This window comes from Stegastes partitus, unplaced genomic scaffold, assembly GCF_000690725.1.
Source record: "Stegastes partitus isolate 25-593 unplaced genomic scaffold, Stegastes_partitus-1.0.2 Scaffold72, whole genome shotgun sequence".
NCBI lineage: Eukaryota > Metazoa > Chordata > Actinopteri > Pomacentridae > Stegastes > Stegastes partitus.
The window spans coordinates 889,319-908,901 of record NW_007577803.1 but is presented as its reverse complement, the minus strand read 5'-3'; the positions used below and the strand labels follow the sequence as shown (position 1 = coordinate 908,901).

The following is a 19,583-nucleotide window of genomic DNA, read 5'->3' as shown; positions in this document are numbered from 1 at the left end:
CCGGCCTCCTGTTTAGCACCACTTTGGCGAAACCGGAGGGTCCGGCGGTGTGCAGAGGTACGAGCTGATGAGGATGTATGTGCTGGCGGTTCTGATTGGCTGAGGACCAGGAAGCGCTGCGCCCACACAGGAAGGGAATAAACACCAGAAATCAGGGGAAGCGAGAAGCTGCTTTTATAGTCGCTCTTTGTTTTTGTCATCGACTTTGCGACAATTACAGCAGGAGATGTTGAAGGCACACATATGAAGTGTATAAGGCTGTGTGTATATATATAACTTTAGAGTGAGATTAAGTCATAGTTGGAGAAACAAAGTGCTTCCACAGGCTTCCTCATAAACGTGTGAAGCCGAGCAAATTGAACTAGCTGCTGAATGTTTGCTTAAACCGCAACGATAAAGAAAAAGAAAAAAAGCATTCGTTTGTCTTTTCCTTTTCTGTCTCCTTCCATTTGGCACTTGAGAACGAGGCACAATATTTACTTTAAGTGTCCAGCCTTCACAGGAGGCCTTCTGGAGATGCTTTTTTTTGTTTTGTTGGTACAGTCCCTGTTTTGCAGGCGGGATGGCAGCGTGTCAGACAGGCAGCCAGGCAGGTAAGCAGACAGATCCGATGAAGTCCAGTGGAATAAATGAGCTGGCAAACTGGTGGTGCGAGTGCTAATGGTGCTTTAACAGAGATGGTGTACAAATCAGTTTAATGAGATAGAGAAATTTAACAAATATGTGTTTAGACAGGGATTGTAGTGGCCAGAGTGGAGCAAACCTACGGTGCAGCAGGGACAGATGAAGGAAGCACAAGTTACAGTTTGTTCTGTCTAAGAAACAGTCCAAAAATAAAGATATTCAGCTTCAAACTGAATCTTCTGCATCACTTAAGGACAGGCCCACATGGTGACACCTGCCTGCTGCAATCGTTCAACGTAAAAGCAAAAAAAAAAAGGAAATATAAAAGCCAGAGAGACTCAGAGAGAATACTTCTGCAGAGGACGCGTTTCAGAATCCGAGGCACGGAGTGATTTGATTTAAAGAAAATCAGATATTTGCAATCATCTCCTTGAAATGGCAGGTTTAACAAAAGATACAGAGGCAGAGCATCCCTGCACCGGGGAGCAGCGCCGCTTCAACAATAGGCAGGCAAGCGGCGTGGACGGGCGGAGAAAAGTGCACATTTCAGGCAAATACATGCGCTGATAGCTGCTCCACCAATATGCATACTTGCACCACTTTCATAACTATCGACTCAGTGCTGCGGCTGAATAGGAAGCAATTTCTGATGCAAAAAGGGGAGATATTTTAGATGCAAGTGGAGGGAAATTGTTGTGCAAAGTGTGATAACAACAAGATGGAAGCACATGCTGCCTCTCTGACTGTTCTGTTGAATAGCTGTTTAGTCAACAGTGCATTTGGATCACCCACATCGCTGCTGGTTCTGGTTTCCTTTGTGTAACAAGGACGCCGGATTAAATGCATACCTGTTTATCATGTGACATTTTAAAGTAGTCTGCAACCTCTTTTAACCGGCTCTACAAGACGCACGCCTTTCAGCAGACGTGATGTTTGGCTCTTACAGCGGACACTTTAGCTTGTCATGCTAGACTTTAGACCGGCTGCGTTCTGCTCAAGTGCATCAGAGAACCATGACAACATGACAACATGTCGGCCGTGCACGATGCTGCAGCCCTGAAACTGAAGCTCTCACGTGGAATTCAACCATAATTCACTTTAATACGAACAGCTGCTAAAAACAGACTTTTAATGGTTTTGGAGCTCTGAAGAGGTAAAAAACTCTCATCCATCCATCCATCATCTCTACACCTTAATCCTCACTAGGGTCGTTGGGGGCGGAGCCTATCCCAGCTGACTCAGGGTGAAGACAGGTTCACCTGGACAGGTAACCAGTCTATCACAGGGCTACACTTAGAGACAGACAACCAAGCACACTCACATTCACACCTATGGACAATTTAGAATCACCAGTTAACCTCAGCATGTTTCTGGACTGTGGGAGGAAGCTGGAGAACCCGGAGAGAACCCACGCTGCACGGGGAGAACATGGAGACTCCACGCAGAAAGATCCCGGGTGTCCTCACCGGGACGTGAACCAACGACGGTGCTAACCACAGATGCACCTTGCAGCCCTGAAACGCTCATAATACCCAACATGTATAGTATAAGTAACAGAGATTTTTTTGTTTCTTGCGACCTCTTGGATTTGTCTCGTGACCCCTCTAGAAGGTCATGACCCTGATGTTGGGAACCAGTCCATCCAGCAGTCTTTAGCGGTCTTGGACTTCTAACATAGACTCCCTCTTCATGTGCACGCCTTAGCGCTGGATAAAGAGTTATTTTCTAAACCTAGCGTCAGTGGCATTAAGTACTCTGTGTTTCTGCACATTTTTCCAAATTAGCCAATCCTCACAAAGGACTTAAACGAGCCCGACTCCAGCTGATTTAATATGACTAACCCTCTGCGGTGCTATAGACTGGAGTGTGCAGGAGGTATTTCTCTACAATATTAAGTATTCATTGCATTGTAAATACGGACAAATGCAATCTGAAGGCGACACGAGGCGCTGGGAATCAGTGGTTAGCCAAATATGTAGTGATTGCAGTTTCCACGGCAGTGTTCTTGTTTTTCATCCTTCATCCTCCTTTTTCTGCCTGATTTTCACATTTCCATGTACACTTAGCTCTGCTGTTGAATATGCGCTTTTTTAATTCATGGTACCGCGGCATCGGTGTCGGATAAGATGATTCATCTCTGAACTTCCTTTGATCTCATTCACACCTGAGAATAGAACGGGTCAGCGCTTGGTCTTTTTCACTGACTTGATTCTGATTAATGTAAATCCCATTCCTGGTTTTAGACCCTCCATTGTACGCGTTGAATAATAGAAAAGGAAATTCCAATCACTCACATCCGTGCAGATACAGAGTGCACACCCGTACGCTCAGAGACATACTAGCATCACATTTACTCTTTTTTTTTTTCCCTTCCTTGTCTTGTCTATGCTCTCTTGCTTCATCTTGGCTTTTCACACTGTGTCAGTTCCCCGGTGGCTCCCGGAGCTCTGCCGGCCCCCACTGATTTCCCTCGGTGTTTGAGAAAGATATAGGAGTTAGCTGTAGGCAGCGCCGCCGCGTCCCACCAGCCTGTGTGATGAAATCAATCCACAACATGTGTATCTGCGCCGGCTTTTCTTTCTCTGTTGTTGCATCTTTTTCACGTGTGAATAGTTAATGACTTTCCTCTGAGTCTCTTCACTCATTACACGGCGGCTTGATAGACATGCATCGCAGCGTTTACAGACTCTCTTTTCCGTCTCTGTCTTTGTCGTATCACTTCCTTCGCCCAGTGTCATCCAGCAGATGGGTACAAGTGATAGCGAGGTAATGGCAGTCCTGCGCATTCACATCCATCCCGCCATAAAGCCATCCAATACAGTTACGATTGATTGAGCTTTGGCTCCTGCCAGCGGACGGAGCCGATAAGAGAGGTCCTCGCCGAGGCCGCCCACATGATATCATTGTATGATTAAACACAGACGTCAGTGTTCAAGCTACGCCCAGTCCTATTACAGAATGCTGGATGCTTATCGCAGGTTGATTGATGCTGATGGCTGCGCTGCATCCTGCTCTGACGGATGTGTGCCGGTTACATGATGCTAATTTGGTGTCTGTTGACTACAGTGGGCACCGGGTCGGGTCAGCTGGCCTCTGATAGCCACGTAATGCGATTGTGTTCAAGAGACCTCCGTTTCTCCCCCAGAATGAGGACATCATCTGTTCTAGATAACCGATTTTTTTTTTTTAACACTTTAATTTGCTGCCGGTCGGGCCGTAAAAACGGCGTGCGCACACGTGTGTGACAGTCGGCGTGCACGCTCACTGAGTCATCGCTTAACGTTCCGAGGTGTGAAGTGGAACAGAGCATAGGTAATGGAGGAGATGGGACTGTGTAATTATTCTGCGGAGGAAGGATTACCAGTTTACTTAAACATTAATGGCTCACCTTGAAGTGCAAATGCCAAGGGGATAAAACTCACACCTCTCTGCCCCTCATTACCTTCAGCTGGACTCAAGACGTTTGCCGCTAAGCCGCCATTATTTAATGTAGACTTTGCATATTTTCCATTAGCCCGTTTTTGTGTCTTATTTGAGTAGTTTGGCTAATGCGCTGTGGCAAAGTACTGTCGGGTATTAAGGAGAAGCATGAAAAGAGATCGACGTTCATGAGCCGTGCTGCGCGACGCTGCAATTTGCAGCCATATTGTTGCAAAACTGAAACCAGAAGCAGAATCACATCATTATCCACATTGATTACTCGTGTCAATTTACAATTATGGTGCATTATTGCAAGCAAGATCTGCTGATTGTAGTTCTGTCTGAAAGTGACAATCCCGTCATTTAAGTACATCACATGCAGACTGACCGGTTTCACCATCTCATGAGCCACACAGCTGTCTCTGAATGAGTCCAACAAATACAAGAAGAGATATTGAGGCGTTGCACAGAGCCCTGGATGGAGATGCAGTTAATAGACACAACCAAACATCGTCTTCATGTGCGTGCCTGCAGGGATGCACACATCCTGATGTGAAAACCCCCGAATGTGAAGTTTGAGCGACGAGCGGCAGAGATTGAGGGCTGTGGGTGTGTCAAGGATTGCCTCCTATTTCAGCTCAGCTGCAGAGGGCAGGATTTCCATTTTTCTTCCCATTACCAAATGAAATGCACCCCGCTGTGAGAGCTGACATAAGGGAGGAAAACACATTAATAAGAAAGGCTAACTTTTTAAGCAGCTGTCTGGGCAGCGGTGGGTTGAAATGTTGCTTTTCATTCATCTGCTGCCGTGACAGCCCGAGTTTTAGAACCGAAAACACAATATATTAGAAATATCTGGACAAAAAAAACAAATGTTGGATTTTTTTTTTTTTACAAATTCTTGGCAGGTGTCTGATAAGTTTAACTGCTCCAGATGTTTCGCTGAGTTTTCCAGGATCTCTCGTCTGTAATGTTTAGTGACAAATGCACCAATTAGGAGGCTAAATTGAATTCAGTCTGTTTTCTTATTAGCTCGTTTCCTCCAGAGTCAAGACGACTTTTTATTCTTTCACTCTGTAAAATCATATTTCATGTCGGCAGTATTTTGTTCCCTCTCTCGTTGAGTCTCAACCTTCGTCTTCGCTTTCTCCTCCAGGGACCACGGTGATGACGATGACGGCGTTCGATGCCGACGACCCCGGCACGGATAACGCCGTGTTGCGCTACAACATCGTCAGACAGTCGCCGGACAAACCGTCGCCGAACATGTTCTACATCGACGCGGAAAGAGGCGACATCGTCACCGTCATCTCTCCGACGTTACTCGACAGAGAGGTGAGTCCACTCGTCTGGGTGCAACGTGTATCGCAGTGTTTCTTGCAGCTTTCCGAAATCGAGCTTCTAGTCAACATGGGAGTGTGTGTGAGTGTGTGTGTGTGTGTTGTATACGTGGATCTTTGTGCGATCGAACGCCGCCGCTTCCGAGCGAACCCACACGAGCGTCTCTCCATTTAGCCGTCTAACCAGAGCGAGACAACGGGATGATTGCTTTTCCAGCGGGGTGACGAATGCCAGAACATCGATTGGGTTCGCTGGTGGAAGAGGAATATTAGCTGTTGTCAGACACTTAGCGAATAGTTTAATTGAGGTGATACACACTCATCCGCCCACCCTGGTGGTGTCCAACAAGCTTGGCTGAAAAACCTCCCATCCGGAACTGCTGGAACCACAGCGCCTAACTGCCCTGATGAGCCAATCCCCCGAGCTACAGTAAACTGTTTAATAGAGGCGTAATTGATTAAAAGTACGATGAAATGAAATGTAATCAATGCGGCGAGCACCGTTAGCCGCTTTTTGCGAGGTGATGGAGAGGCCAAATAATTCAGGAGATGTATGGCGGCGCTCGTGGCTTCTGCTCCTGTAATGGGAGGGTGAAAATGAGACTTTGGAAGCATGTCCTGAAAGGGATATCTCGAAAGATAATGCTCCTGGAAGAGGGGGAGCAAAGAAAAAAAACACAATAGCAGCGCTCTTACAGTGTCGGCAGCCAAGATTTATTACACCACTAACAGGCCGGTGCTGGAATATGCAGCTGAATGCCTTTGAAGATGGCGCCTCGCCAAATTATCTGCCTGTTTGTGGCCTCAATAAATCTACGAAAAAAACAGATCGTTCCTCTTCACTTTATTTTCCATAACTCTCAAACATTATTAGCGAGCATCTCAAAGTCACAAAGGCCCGAAGCCGCTTCGTCTCTGCATGTAAGCAAAGCGACGCTGGAGTTATTATTTCAGGTCGACTCGGTGAACTCGCTGGGTGGCGGCCACGCTGTATTTTCATTTGGTTTTTTTTAGCTGTAGCTGTAGAAGCAGAGCTGATTATACACCAGTTCCAGTCAGATTTCCATTTGTTTCGATGCACTGAGGTTGAAAAAATGTTTGTCGAAGCCTCCTGGAATCGTTTTTTTGGTTTTGGTGTGATTTGAATGGAGGGATGGTGAGCGCTGGTTGGATGATTAAGACGCCGTTTAAGTGTTTTCGATTTCAAGCAGTGATTCAGCTCGATACCTGCGTGAAGCGACGCCGCAGTCCATGAAATCTTCATTTCATACAAGTGGAATCCAAAGTGCAATGTTTTTTTTTCCAACCAGGAAAACAGGCATGGAGGTGATATTAGCCCGCCGTGGTGTGCAGAGTCCGACTGTAGAGGCAGCATAAGCCCCGAGCGCCTTGTATGATTGTCTACATGTTGTATCTACAAGTATCTGCCCCCCTCTTCCCCACAGTTTATAAGTGTGCAGTTTTTATTTTTAGAAAAAACATCCTGAGGGTTTTGGAGAAAGTCCAGCTGCTGCACAGGATGAAAAAAAGCCAGATGGAAGTGCAGGAGGGACCAGTTTGAAACTGTCCTCCTCGAAGTTTGAGGCTAAATCTCTGCCACTTCAGCACATTCCCATAAATATGACTCCAACAACGACAGCCATCGATTCCATCTGCTTTCTGAAGACAACATGTCGGGCATATGTCAGCAATGTTTGTGACAAAGAGACGGAGAGAAGTTTAAAGAGAACGATGAAGCAGTGGGAGAGAAAGAAAGAAAGAAGGAAAAGAAAAAGTGAGAGACAACCAAACTTTGCCCCCGTTTCTCCAAAACACCTCCGGCGTAGTTCAGGTGCTGCTCTCGGTGTGTTTGGATCGACACCTCACCTGCCCCGGGGAGGTAGAAAGCAATCCGGAGAAAATTGGAAAATCAATTTTGTCACATTGAAATCAGTTTGATTTTCCCTCTAGTGCTTCTGTGAGGCGTAAAATCCTGCCTTGATATGCACATCTATTCCACCGCCGTCTGTTTTTCTCCTCACTTTGCTTCAGACGCGTCTCCGGCTGACGTTACCGAGACGCACGCCGTCGTCGGATCAATGGCGGGCTGTAATTTCTGACAGCTGATGTCGCTGCTCGGATGAGGAGTTTTCATAAGTTTAAAAAGATGAAGGGCGTGCTCGTATCGTTCACCGGAGATCTCTCTTAATTTGCTTCATAGAAATCTCAGCCGAACAACTGAACATCTTTGCTGCAGCGCGTCTCCGTACAGCGCGCTGGGATTTCTGCTTTTAATTATTTGACTTTATTTCACGTGTCGGCGGACGCTAATGCGAACCAGAAAAGCCAATATGGGAAGCAAAGGGTGTTTGACTTATTGTTTCTGATTAGGTCTGACAGGAAATACATGGAGCGATAATGAGAAAGAGGACGCGAAGGGTTAACGGCACTCAGCAGCATTAATAAGCCTCGTGGCCCGTGTGAAGGCGAGCATACGGCGGCCTGACAGAGGAGGAGTGTGAGGTTATCTCTGGAACATGTCGCTGAAATGTGGGATAAAGTGTGTGTGTGTGTCGGTGAGGATAACTTGGTTAATTTAAAGACCCTCCTCCAATAAATAACAACTTTTTAACCTTGCTGACGTGCCCACATAATCATACATCGTGAGCAAAACAAGCACTCGACACCAAGGCTGAGCGTTTCTACCAACCAAGCCGGGTCAGAACGAACGAGAGAGAGCAAGAGAGGGATGGCTGAGCTTTATGGGTCGTCCTGGTGCCTTCAGGGACCCACAGGTATCTGGACTTCTAGGCCTCCAGGGCAGCAGCTGACATCGGGCCGTCACATTTTCTACAGAATTAGTTTGTTTGGCTGAACAACATGGATCATGTTTGTCTATAATGCATCATAAATACTTCGCCGTACCGGTTGTATATTTTAGATGGGGTGGCATTTGTCACCGTGGTAACCCAAAACATGGAGGAGAAGCTTCAAAGGCTTGTATCTGGTTGCTCATGACACCAAGTTTCTAACACGTCTACTGAGGCCCGGTGCTTTCCTAAACCTGACCCCCTGGTGTTCTGGCTGTTCGGTCCAGATGATTCGGTTCTGTGTGCTTCCAGTCTCAGACCTCCTGGACGCTGAATTACACCAGACATGGGTCATTCCATCTCCAGATTATCTTCTGCTCAACCGCCTCTGGTTTGCAGGACGCTTTTAAATCATGACCTGTGGATGTTTAAAACGGCATCTGTGACACTTTCCATTAATATGTCATTCTGATAGTTTCTATTCAAAATCGCCCGTCAACCGGCTTTCAGTACGTTTTTGCATTGAGTTGGAGATTTCGGGGATTTACCAGAGGGACTTTGGATGAATAAATCAGCTGCTCGGAGACAACGAAGCACCTTGATGGAGGAGAGGAGCCTCTGCTGACCTGCATCCTACAAAAAACACCTATAATCCAGATACCTCAGCTGATTTATCAGTCCGACCCTTCAGCTTCATGCACCACCTCCCGCTGTTGCATCCTGACCAGAGCACATCCTGTTTATAGGCTCGTGAACCGGATGAGCGAGAAGCAGTGAGGAGGTCGATGTAGGGACGACAGGTGACTGAAACTTACCCGACCGTACCTTGTCTTCGACGTCACCGGGCCTCTCTGAAGCTGATCATGTGAATAATTTGCTGCTGGAAAATCCATACAGTCGCTGGTAACAAGCATGACTCTTTAAAGAGCACATATTTTTATGCTTTTCGGGTTTTTCTCTGTTCCCTCAGTGTTCTGTTTAGATGCTTTTTCTGCCTGTAAAAGGTCTGCAAACACAAAGCCCAAGGTCCACGCCGACGGGAGATATTCTGCTCCTTACCTGCCTGCAACGCCTCATTTGCTTTGCTGCTGTTTCTTACTAATGTGTAACACATTCTCCTCAGAGACTGGAGCTAAAATGGAACGCTTTTGTGTATTTTGAACCTTATAGCTCTTGTAGGAGACCCCGAAGTAAAATTAGGAATGTGTAACTTTGCACATTATAACCTAACGTGTTGTTTTTTTGCTGATATTTCTTCTCATCTCTGCTGTTGTTTGAGACCTAATGAGCTCATTTGGAACCGTCCACACAATCACAAAGAGAGGCGCGAGGAGTTTACCTCGACGCAGACGCGAGGAGGAGATATTCTGAGAAGTAATATCAGCCGCTAAATAAGAAAGATGAGAGGGCTCGCTAACGTTATTGGCTCGAACTTATTGCAGAATACATTTGAAGTTGCGGTACAGTGATAGAATGATCACATTTCCTCGACGTGCCCACCGACATACACACACACACACCAGCCGCTGTAATCTATTTCGGTCTGTGGAGTGTCCGTATGCAGGCCGCCTGTAACCAGAGAGGACAGACTGCTAATGGCAGTGTGACTTTCTGACTCCCTAATGCTCTCTGGCCAATCTGGAAGCTGTCACCGCTCAGGATGGCCAATCGATGGAGCCGACCGACCCCTCCGTTCCCCCCCTGCGTGTTCGACAAAGGTGAATTACATGTGGGGTAAAATGGAAGTCTGCTGCTTTGTGCGTCTGCTGGCGCCGTGATGTGTACTTTTTTTACTTTTGTTTAGAGTCTAGCTTGCACTTTTACAGCCGGCGCGTGTGGAGGTGTGTGAAATCCTTTTGTTTGTCAGAGAGAGAACAAAGCCCGGTACAGTGCAGCAGCTGTTTGTTTTATATGAAGGTGACTTTCAAATAGAAGCTTAAGAATCACTTTCAGAAACCAGTAAGCAACAGTCCGACCGCGGAGCTGTTCCTCAGCCGGTTGTACAAACGGTCTCTTTTAAGAAGCAGTTGGAAGGACTTTAACTGTAAATGTTTGCATAACGAGCAGCAATAAGAGCATTGGATAAACGTACAGTTACCCCCGTTCAGCGTCATAGTTTCCAATCGCGGCTGCAAGTAAAGTGACCCGGTGTTTGTTTGGCACCGTCCGTCCCCGATAGCGTTTGACTGATAAGAAAGCTGATCCTGTCTAATGGCGTATTTGGCCGGGTTGCCAGAGTGGCTACATGCCTGCGCGCTGCGATGAATGACAAGTGAGACTTGGGCTGGTTCCACTCTTTGGGAAAACTACATTCATTTTCTCCGTTTTCATTGTCCTGCACCCCTCTCGCACCCCGCTGCTGTTATTTTTATTTCCTCCGCCGCCGCCTCGTCGGGCCCGTTCATCACATTGTTTTCTTGCTTATTTTCATTTTGTGTTATTTTGTCTTCCTTCCTTACTGTCTGTCTCCCTCTCTCTCTCTCTTTTTTTTTTTGTTTTTCTGTCAGCCTCGCCTCCCCTTTTTCTGTCAACACTTCACTGTGGACATCCAATTACTCGCAGGTCATAGCATAGTGATTCCATTCAGAGCAGCGCCATTCAGCACGGGCCTCAAACAGCCATTCAAATTACATCCTCGGCTGCCTTCTGAGTTTGCCGCGCTGCAAAATGTTGTTTTCAAACATTTCTGGGGCCACCACCTAATCTGATCCCCCAAACATAATTGAATGTCAGTCGTCACATAAAGATGCTTTCCTCTCTTCAATTAGCATCTCGTTTCCGCGTGTCACGGCGACGAGACAAAGCAGACAGAGAAATATTTACTCCTCCCAGGAAGAGGCCGAAGAGAGTTATTATATTATGTCATTTATATGCAAATAATACCGCACGGGGAACACATTGATAAGATTTCATTACAGCAGATTTGATGTACACTTCAGTTTATAAACTCCCTTTCATTCCCCTATTATGATCTGGAGATTGGAAAGGTGTGAGTAGATGAGGCGGGTGGAGAGCGAGGCGGGCCGGCGTGGACAGAAGAATGGGTCCTCAGAGCAGGTAAGGAGCAAAGAGACGCCGAAACACATAGCCTCGTGTCGGCGAGGAGGGCTTCGGCGCTGCTCTCGAGGTGGCCCGCGAGTACGATCAGAGAGCGCCGGTTCAATATCTGCTAAGAGACGCAGCCTAATGGAAAAATGAACAGCTTCAGGTACAGAGAGAGAGAGTGGCAGCGCGGAGAACAGTTTCAAGATAGGGATTTTATTCATAGCAACAACAATGAAGCCCGGGCACTTTGTATTCCCCGCTTGTTCAGATGTTTTCTTTTTTTTTTTTAACCATATCTTGGTCAGAGTTTTGTGGAAGTAATTTAAAGATACAGACGTGTTGAGAGAATCCTGCAGTTTGGGCTGCATGTAGGACAAAATGTTGTTTTAGTTGTTTCTGAAATGGCTTATTCAGTTTCAGATGTGTTGAGGTTGACTTGTGTTCCTGTTTTAACCTCACCACATGTTGACCTTCGGTTCCCTCGATATCCAAATTAATTCCAGCAAGGACTGCGTTAAGAACGGAGATAATCTAGAAGAATGTAAAGAATAATTAATTGTGCAAAAAAAAAAAAGGAATGTCGATTGATTGCTGAATCGCACTTAGATGATTAGAACATGACGGATGAATGTAGGAGGAGACTGCAGAACGTGTTTGGTTAAATGTATGAAGACATGAGGACGCTGCATGTTTTAAGGCAAACTACAGTTAAATCTTCAGTACTTCAGTTTCCTTGTTGCTGCTATTCTCAGCGTCCAAACTGGTTGTGATGTGACGTAAACAGGGCTTAAACGTGAGCACAGAGAAGCCTTTGCTATTCAGCAGATGAAAACAAGCTCTGCACATATTTTATATTAAAAAGAAGGAACGTAGAGGTGCTTAAAACCTGCACTTTCTAAACGGCCAGCAGGGGGCGACTCCTGGCGAAGACGTCAGATTGTATAGAAGTCTATCAGTAAATAACTTCTCACTTGGTTTGCTACGTCAATAAAAACTATCCTGATGAGTTTATGGTCTCATTTTGTAGTTTTAATTGTTTTTCAGTTTGGCATCATGTTAACTGTGTAACTTATGATCCTGTTTAGAGTAAAATCTTCTACAAAGCAGGAGTATGCTACCTATAACTGATGCCATGTCGGCTTGCGTTTAGCGTCTTCTGCCCTCACTGATAACGTTCAGTTTAAAATAATCAAGCAGGCAACAGCTCAAGGCCTCAAAACATTATTCACTAAAGCAGCGAGTGACTCGACTGCATCGGTCCGCGGCGCATTCCTCACAGCGAAGGCCAAACATTCAGGTGAAATAACAAGAAGCAAAGTATGCGAGAAAAACACATTTTTGTGTGAATGGAAACTTTAACTTTGTGCCTCGTGTCCTCTTTCTGGACACAAACATGTGCAGGCATTGTATGTTTGCTTCCTTCTGGTTTGTTTTTCTTTTTGCCGTGAGTCCGGTTTGCTCCTTTGTGCACCTTTATTCATATTAGATCAGATAATAGTCGCTGCATAAGGCGAGTGTTTTCCAGTGTTTTAACCCTGTTTATTATATTTTTCCCTCACTTTCACTGGTTTAATTGCTGTTCAGATATTTGAGGATGCTCTGACGACAGCATTTACTAAAGCAAGAAGTTCAGGTTTAATTGTTGTTGAATAAGAAGGTTTTTAATTCATTAAAAGTTGTTAAATCAGCTCATTAGTGTGACGTACAGCTGTGTTAGCCTCATGGTTTAATGGGAAGGACTTGAAAAAGACAATAAAAGACAAGTTCAGGCTTAATTGTTGTTGAATAAGATTTTTTTTTTGTTTTTTAAGTTGTTAAATCAGCTCACTGTGTAACATCAACCTGTATTTTTCCATCTTTTTGCCTGTTTTAGCCTCAAGATTTAATGTGACTGACTTGAAAAAGACAATAAATGGCAAATTCTAATGAAATTGTTGTTAAATTGGAGGGTTTTTAATTCATTAAAAGTTCTTAAATCAGCTCATTAGTGTGACGTACAGCTGTAGTTTCCACTCTGTTTGCCTGCTTTACCCCTTTGAGTTCAGTGGGAATGGCTTGAAAAAGACAATAAACGGCAAATTCAGGTTTATTGTTGTTAAATAGGAGTTTTTATTTTATTTTAAGTTGTTAAATCAGCTCATTGTGTACCATGCAGCTGTATTTTCCAATCTTTTTGCCTCTTTTAGCCTCTTGTTTTAATGGGAATGACTTATAGAAGACAATAAATGCCAAATTCAGGTTTAATTTTTCTTAAATAGGACTTTTTTCTTTTCTTTTTTAAGTTGTTGAATCAGCTCACTGTGTACCATGCGGCTGTATTTTCCAATCTCTCTGCCTGGTCTTAGCCCTCGAGTTAAGTGGGAACGACTTGTAAAAGCGACGGATTTTGCATGCAGGAGGAAGACAAAAGCGCTTCTAATCAGATAACACCTAGATTATGGCTTTAACCCAGAGAAAGAAGTCCAGAAAAGAAAGTGAAACACTCGAGTACATTACCAGGAGATCCTATTATAGAGACTGTTACTGCAGTGTCTCCTTGTGTGCTGGCCGCTAGCCAGAGCTCCAGCAGTAATCAATACCGTGTAGTTGGTGTGGACCTGACCACCTCACGCTCTCTTGTTCCTCCCTGAAATGAACAAGGTGGACACCATTCACAGGCATTGATGGAATACAGCAGCCCTCCTTTCCTCCTCCGTCTCCGTCCTTCCTCCTCCTCCTCCTCCTCCTCCTCCTCCTGCCATCTCTCCCTCCTCTATCATGCCTCTGTCCAGTTGCATTAGTGAGGAAATGAGATTCCCCCTAATTAATTAGATCTCTGAGTGCTAAAGATGAAGATTACACCCCAATGAAGGTTAGAGGTGTCAATCACAGTTTTTTAGGCTGAGCATGCCTCAAGATAAATTGAGCCCCCTGGGCATTGTGGGTAAAAGTGTGCGTTGTTAATCTTTTTTTTTTCTTCCCCCCTCTCTCTTGCTTTAATTGAGTCTCACCGACGGTAGTCAATGAAAGCCTGGGACCAGAGAGAACAACAAGTTAGAGAATTATATTCACCAGAAGAGCAGACGAGTGAGAGGAGAGGGGAGAAAAAATAAAAAATACAAAGGATGAAGATGAAAAATTGGATCATTAAGACACTAAGAGGACGGAACAACGGAGAGGAATAAGAAAGGACGAAATTGAAATATCGAATAGAGGTAGAGAGAGGAGTAGGAGACGGTCCAATTTATTTCCATATTAAAATCATGTTTATACATGCGGTGAGGAATAGGCATCGGTTTAGATTATGACGGCTTTTGTTCAGTCCTTCACTGAGAATTTTCTTTTAACACAATAATAAGGTAATGAATAGAGAATATATTTTGGTTTTGGACAAAAAGTGCAGATTTATTTTTTATTTTTTTCAGTTTGTCTCCGTAGCAAAATGTACCTCAGCTGAACGAAACGAGAGCATTTCTTAAAGATATATGATTGTGGTTAAAGAAAATAGGCAGAACATTTTGTTTTCTTATTGTTACCTGAGTAAATAAATGTAAAAGCAGCGGCAGAAGCAGCATCTCTTGTGTCTCCAGTTTGCAGCATTCAGTCACCTGCCAGAGAGCTGTAATGACTCCAGATATCCATTATTTATGTCCATGTGGCACAGGTGTTAGAGACGCTGCAATAACACAATCTGTTCAAATTCTAAAAACTTTATACGCTGGCAGATGATCGCCGAAGAACACGCCGGTAAACGTAATGTCATCGTCGTAAAGGAAGGCGACCGATGGCACCCGGTGGACTCCCAGTAAGGTCGTTTTATTTATCTGTGCAGTCTGTGAAAGTCCACAAAAAATATCTCTAAAGCTGTCATCTGGGTTGTCTTGGGTTTAGCTTAAAGATCAAATGGGAGTTTTCTGGGTTGGGAGGTTCCAACAGAAAAGATGGGTTGCATTGTGGGAAATGTAGTGTTGTATGGTCGATATGAGGGACTAAAAATCCAGATATCTCAGCCTCTATCGGGTCAAGATTGCTTTGCCATAAGTACAACATACAGAGAACTGAAATGGCAAAACTCTGATGCCCCACGGTGCAAAATGAGCAAAGAAATAAAGTAGAAAAATAGGAAAATAACAGAAAAAGAAAATAGAAAAAAAGTAGAAAAGTATAAAAATAGCAGAAAAATAAAATAGTAAAAAAGAGTAGAATTGAGGTATAAACAGGATGTAGACAATAAACAGAATTCTGACAATATAAACAATAAATAGACAATAATAAGCGGCTGTGCAACCACCTGACCTCCTGGTGGATGAAGCTGTCCTTCAGCCTCCTGGTCCTGGTCCTGGTCCTGGACTCCACAGTCTCCTCCCTGATGCCAGCAGACTGAAGAAGCTGTGAGAACGACGGGTGGGATCACCGGCAATGTGGAGGGCTCTGTGGGTCAGACGGGTGTTGTGAAGGTCCTGAGGGAAGAGAGGCACCAAGCATCTTCTCAGCTCCTCTCACGATGCGCTGGAGGGTCTCCTGCAGGATGCACGGTGATGCAGCTGGTCAGGATGCTCTCCATGGTGCTTCTGGAAAAGGTGCACATGATGCTGGCTCTGGCTCTTCTCAGTTTGCAGAGGATGTTGTTGAGCCTTCCAGGCCGGTGATGCGGTGTTGTCGGTCCAGGAGAGGTCCAGGTGATGTGCACTGAGCAGCATGCTGGGTGTCCTGAAGTCCACAACAATCTCCTTCCTCTTCTGGATGCATCATCAGGCTTCACTCTGTTTTAGATCTGTTTGTTGTCTTGAGACAAAAGACTGGTGAGGTTAGTGATTCCCACTAAAAGTAAAGACCTCGTGTTTTCTGCTATTTTTCAGGCAGGTCTGAATAATGCTGGTGAAAGGCTTGATTATGTTAAACATGAAGGTAAAAAAACAGTAAGAGGATGGAAGAGAAATACATCATTCACCTCTAATTATCCTAAAATGAGTGTCAGGATTTGCGACTTTTAGATTTAAAAAATTTCTCTAAACCAAACAAACCTTTACGCTAAATATTAGCAGAGCTCAAATATTAGCTCGTTCAAATTACTATGCACACAGACAGATGATAAAAAGCAAAAAAAAAACACAAGACCTTTTTAAAATTCACAAGTAATCTGCAGGAGTGGAGAATTCTGACTTTTCCCGTGTCCTAAGGAGGTATTAAAAGGGCAGCGGCGAGAGGAGGAGGAAGGAAAGGACGGCGGGCCGAGACCCCAGAATAGACGGATGAAGGAGAGCGACGAGGAGAGCGAGGCGTACAGGTGGAGGGCGGAATAATTAGGGCGAGACAACTGCTGGCTGCTCGCAGGGAAATGTCTGCGCTAAGTGGAAGTGAGGGCTTCAGTAATGTCAGGGAGGTCCTGGTGACGCTACGCTGTCATTATGCTGAGAGAGAGATCCAGCTCTCACCCTCTTGACGGCTCTTTCTCTCCCTTTCTGACTTTTTATTTCCTGCCATCTCCCCTCACTCCTTCCCCTTCCATTCCCTTGTTTTTCTCTCCCATCCTCATTGACCCGAGGATAAAGAGTATTTGTCAACAGCTCTTGCTCTCCGGTGGACCTCCTCCTCCTCCTCCTCCTCTACAGCAGCACTTCAGGCGAGAATTAATTTTGCCCTGTCTCCATGAGAAAGTGCATTGATTGGAAAAGTTTTGTTGTTGTGTGCTCAGTACTTTTTTATTGTTCTGTTTCCCCATGCCACTTTCTCTTTGCTGATGAAATTCGGCGCGGTTCATTGCCTCCGCTAAAGCGGGGAGACGATACTGTTGGGGCCTATCTCTCTTTAGGTGGCCATCTTTGAGGCGGTCTGGCCCTCCTCCTCCTCCTCCTCCTCCTCTGGTGGAGGCATAGATCGGGCACAGATTTGTGTCGATGGCTTCATCCCGCCGTCGGAGAGAAAATGAGAAGAGGAAGTTGGCATTAGCACAAACGGAGGCATATGCGCCGAGGTCATACAGTAATTCTCCTTGTGGAGCAAAGCAGAGGGATTCCGTAAATTGGCTTTTATTTTGTTAAGCCCACTTCCCGCTGACTGTCAAACAGGGAGCTTAATGTTCTGTCTTGCCACTTTGAGATTAATCTAGTTTAATCTATTTGCAGCCCGTCTGAGTCAGAGTTGGACTGGATGCGCTCAAACTAGCGTCTTCTCATCCCTCTCTTCTCCCCCCCTGTGGTTTCTCGAGCACCATTCTCCCCGGACGTAAACACAAAGGAGGCGGCGGCGGTTTATTTTTCTATACCTTAGATGTCTGTATTCGATAGAAGAATCCCACAGGAACGTGCAGATGACGAGGAAATAAGACCACAATAACAGTTTGCAACATAAATAGATTGCAAGAAATAAGAATCAATATTGACTGTCAGCTGTGAGGCTGTTGTTTTATTTTGGGTATCCATATATATAAATATAAATTCTGCGAGTAAATGCCTGAATAAATCTATAACATTCCTTGGAAATTATTCTACCTTTTCTTTGGCGTAGCATCTATCTGTCTGCTTACGTCTGCCTTTCTATATGCATGCAGACCAAACTGAGAGAAGGAGTCGATCTTCTCTTCCATCTGGACCTCGAGCAGTTTTTTTTTTTATTGTGCTCATGTTTTTAGTCTGAGGCTTGTTGTTTCCTGCAGCATAAAGTCCTCCACCTCTATGGAAACAGCACAGAAAAGAGAAGTCAGACGTGTCTCTGACAAAGTAGAAATGAAGAAAAACTGAAATTCTTTTATTATTAATTTTACAAAAATGAAAAACGAATGGAATTGGCGAACACAACAGGAGCTGGGAAACTGGTAACTCTGCTATTATGTCAGTGTTTCACCATTTTTATTTTACTTGTCTGGTTGATGTAAAGCACTGTTGCCTCGCAGCAAGAAGGTTGCCGGTTCGCGTCCTGGTGGGGGCACCCGGGATCTTTCTGTGTGGAGTCTCCATGTTCTCCCCGTGCAGCGTGGGTTCTCTCCGGGTTCTCCGGCTTCCTCCCACAGTCCAGAAACATGCTGAGGTTAATTGGTGATTGTAAATTGTCCGTAGGTGTGAATGTGAGTGTGCTTGGTTGTCTGTCTCTAAGTGTAGCCCTGTGATAGACTGGTTACCTGTCCAGGTGAACCTGCCTTCACCCTGAGTCAGCTGGGATAGGCTCCGCCCCCCATGACCCTAGTGAGGATTAAGGTGTAGAGATGATGGATGGATGGTTTATGTAAACACTTCCTGCAGTTCAGCCCGGTTCAGCAGAACCGTCCCTGAGTTTTGCGTCGTGGATGTTTGTCATGTGACTGCTGGCCTCAACACTTCACTCTGTGCTTTAGCGTCACGGTTGCACTGAGAGACTTTTCCTACAGGATCTGGTTCGAGGGAAGGGTTCGTTTTTGGTCGATTATTTTAAACGAGACGAACAGGATCGAGTGACTTTGATAAAGTAGTTTGGTTCGTTCTTCTAGAGTGGAGTGGGTAGTTCAGGAACCATCGGAAAAGTTGAAAATCTGATGTTTCTGTCAGTTTTTTAAAATCCTAGCTGTGATAATTTGGTCAATTTCTCCAACAACAGTTTTAAAGCCGCCGGTAGGTTTTAGGTTTCAGAGAGTTAAAGAGCTGTGATCTTCCACACCGATGCATCGGCCTCTTTTATACTGCGCAGTGTAAACTCCATTCGATATATATGCTGTATGCTGCTGTGTTCCAGTGAGTGTATTACCATAAACCATCGGCAAGCACCTCTAAGGCTCACTTTATTGTTCAGCCTTTACATAAACAATAGCCGCTTGTAGTCTCTGCTGGTTTTCTGGCAAAAGGCGAGCAGGCTCCCGGCCAAGCATTATTCCAGCACATAACCCCGCGTTCAAGGGCAAATAGGGCTTTAAACACTTTATTCTATTGATTATTATGATACAAACGAGATGCAGTGTATTAATTAGCGAGCTGCAGAGGTGATGGTGGGCAGATGCAGCCTCCTCTGGACACAACTTCTACGCCGCAGGTCCATTTTATATATATACACATGAATATATGGCAGTTTGTTATGAGCCGTTTCTACACTGAGCTCACGCTGACACTTTCTGAATCCTGTGAATATAATGGCATCTGTTCAAAGGCCAAGCGAGGCCAGAGGCGCCGAGAGACAGACAAAGAAACTTCCTGGTCTCTCTGAAAGCTGGAGATACAGCATCCCACGGCGGCTCGGCGAGCTCGCCGTTCCACCGAGCAGCCACACGTGAGCCGGTCGCCACGGAAACATCCTCTGAAGTTTGTTCAGGGGGAAAGGAGTCAATATTTGAGTTTTTTTTTTTTTCGAAGTACAAACCCAAAGGAGGAGGTTTGTATGGAAGCCATAGCCCAGCTGTCAGGAAATGGATTGGGGTTCAGGC

At 45.1% G+C, this 19,583-nt stretch overlaps 1 protein-coding gene across 1 annotated transcript in view; it reads left to right on the top strand.

The window, feature by feature from the left end:
• Positions 1–19,583, top strand: part of cdh13 (cadherin 13, H-cadherin (heart)) — a gene marked incomplete at its 5' end in the record, with an annotated part of 203,020 nt that overhangs the window by 73,110 nt on the left and 110,327 nt on the right. Inside the window, one exon of the mRNA XM_008276457.1 lies at positions 5,201–5,379. Within this exon, the coding sequence (XP_008274679.1) occupies positions 5,201–5,379 (179 nt within the window). The remainder of the gene's footprint in view (positions 1–5,200; positions 5,380–19,583) is intronic.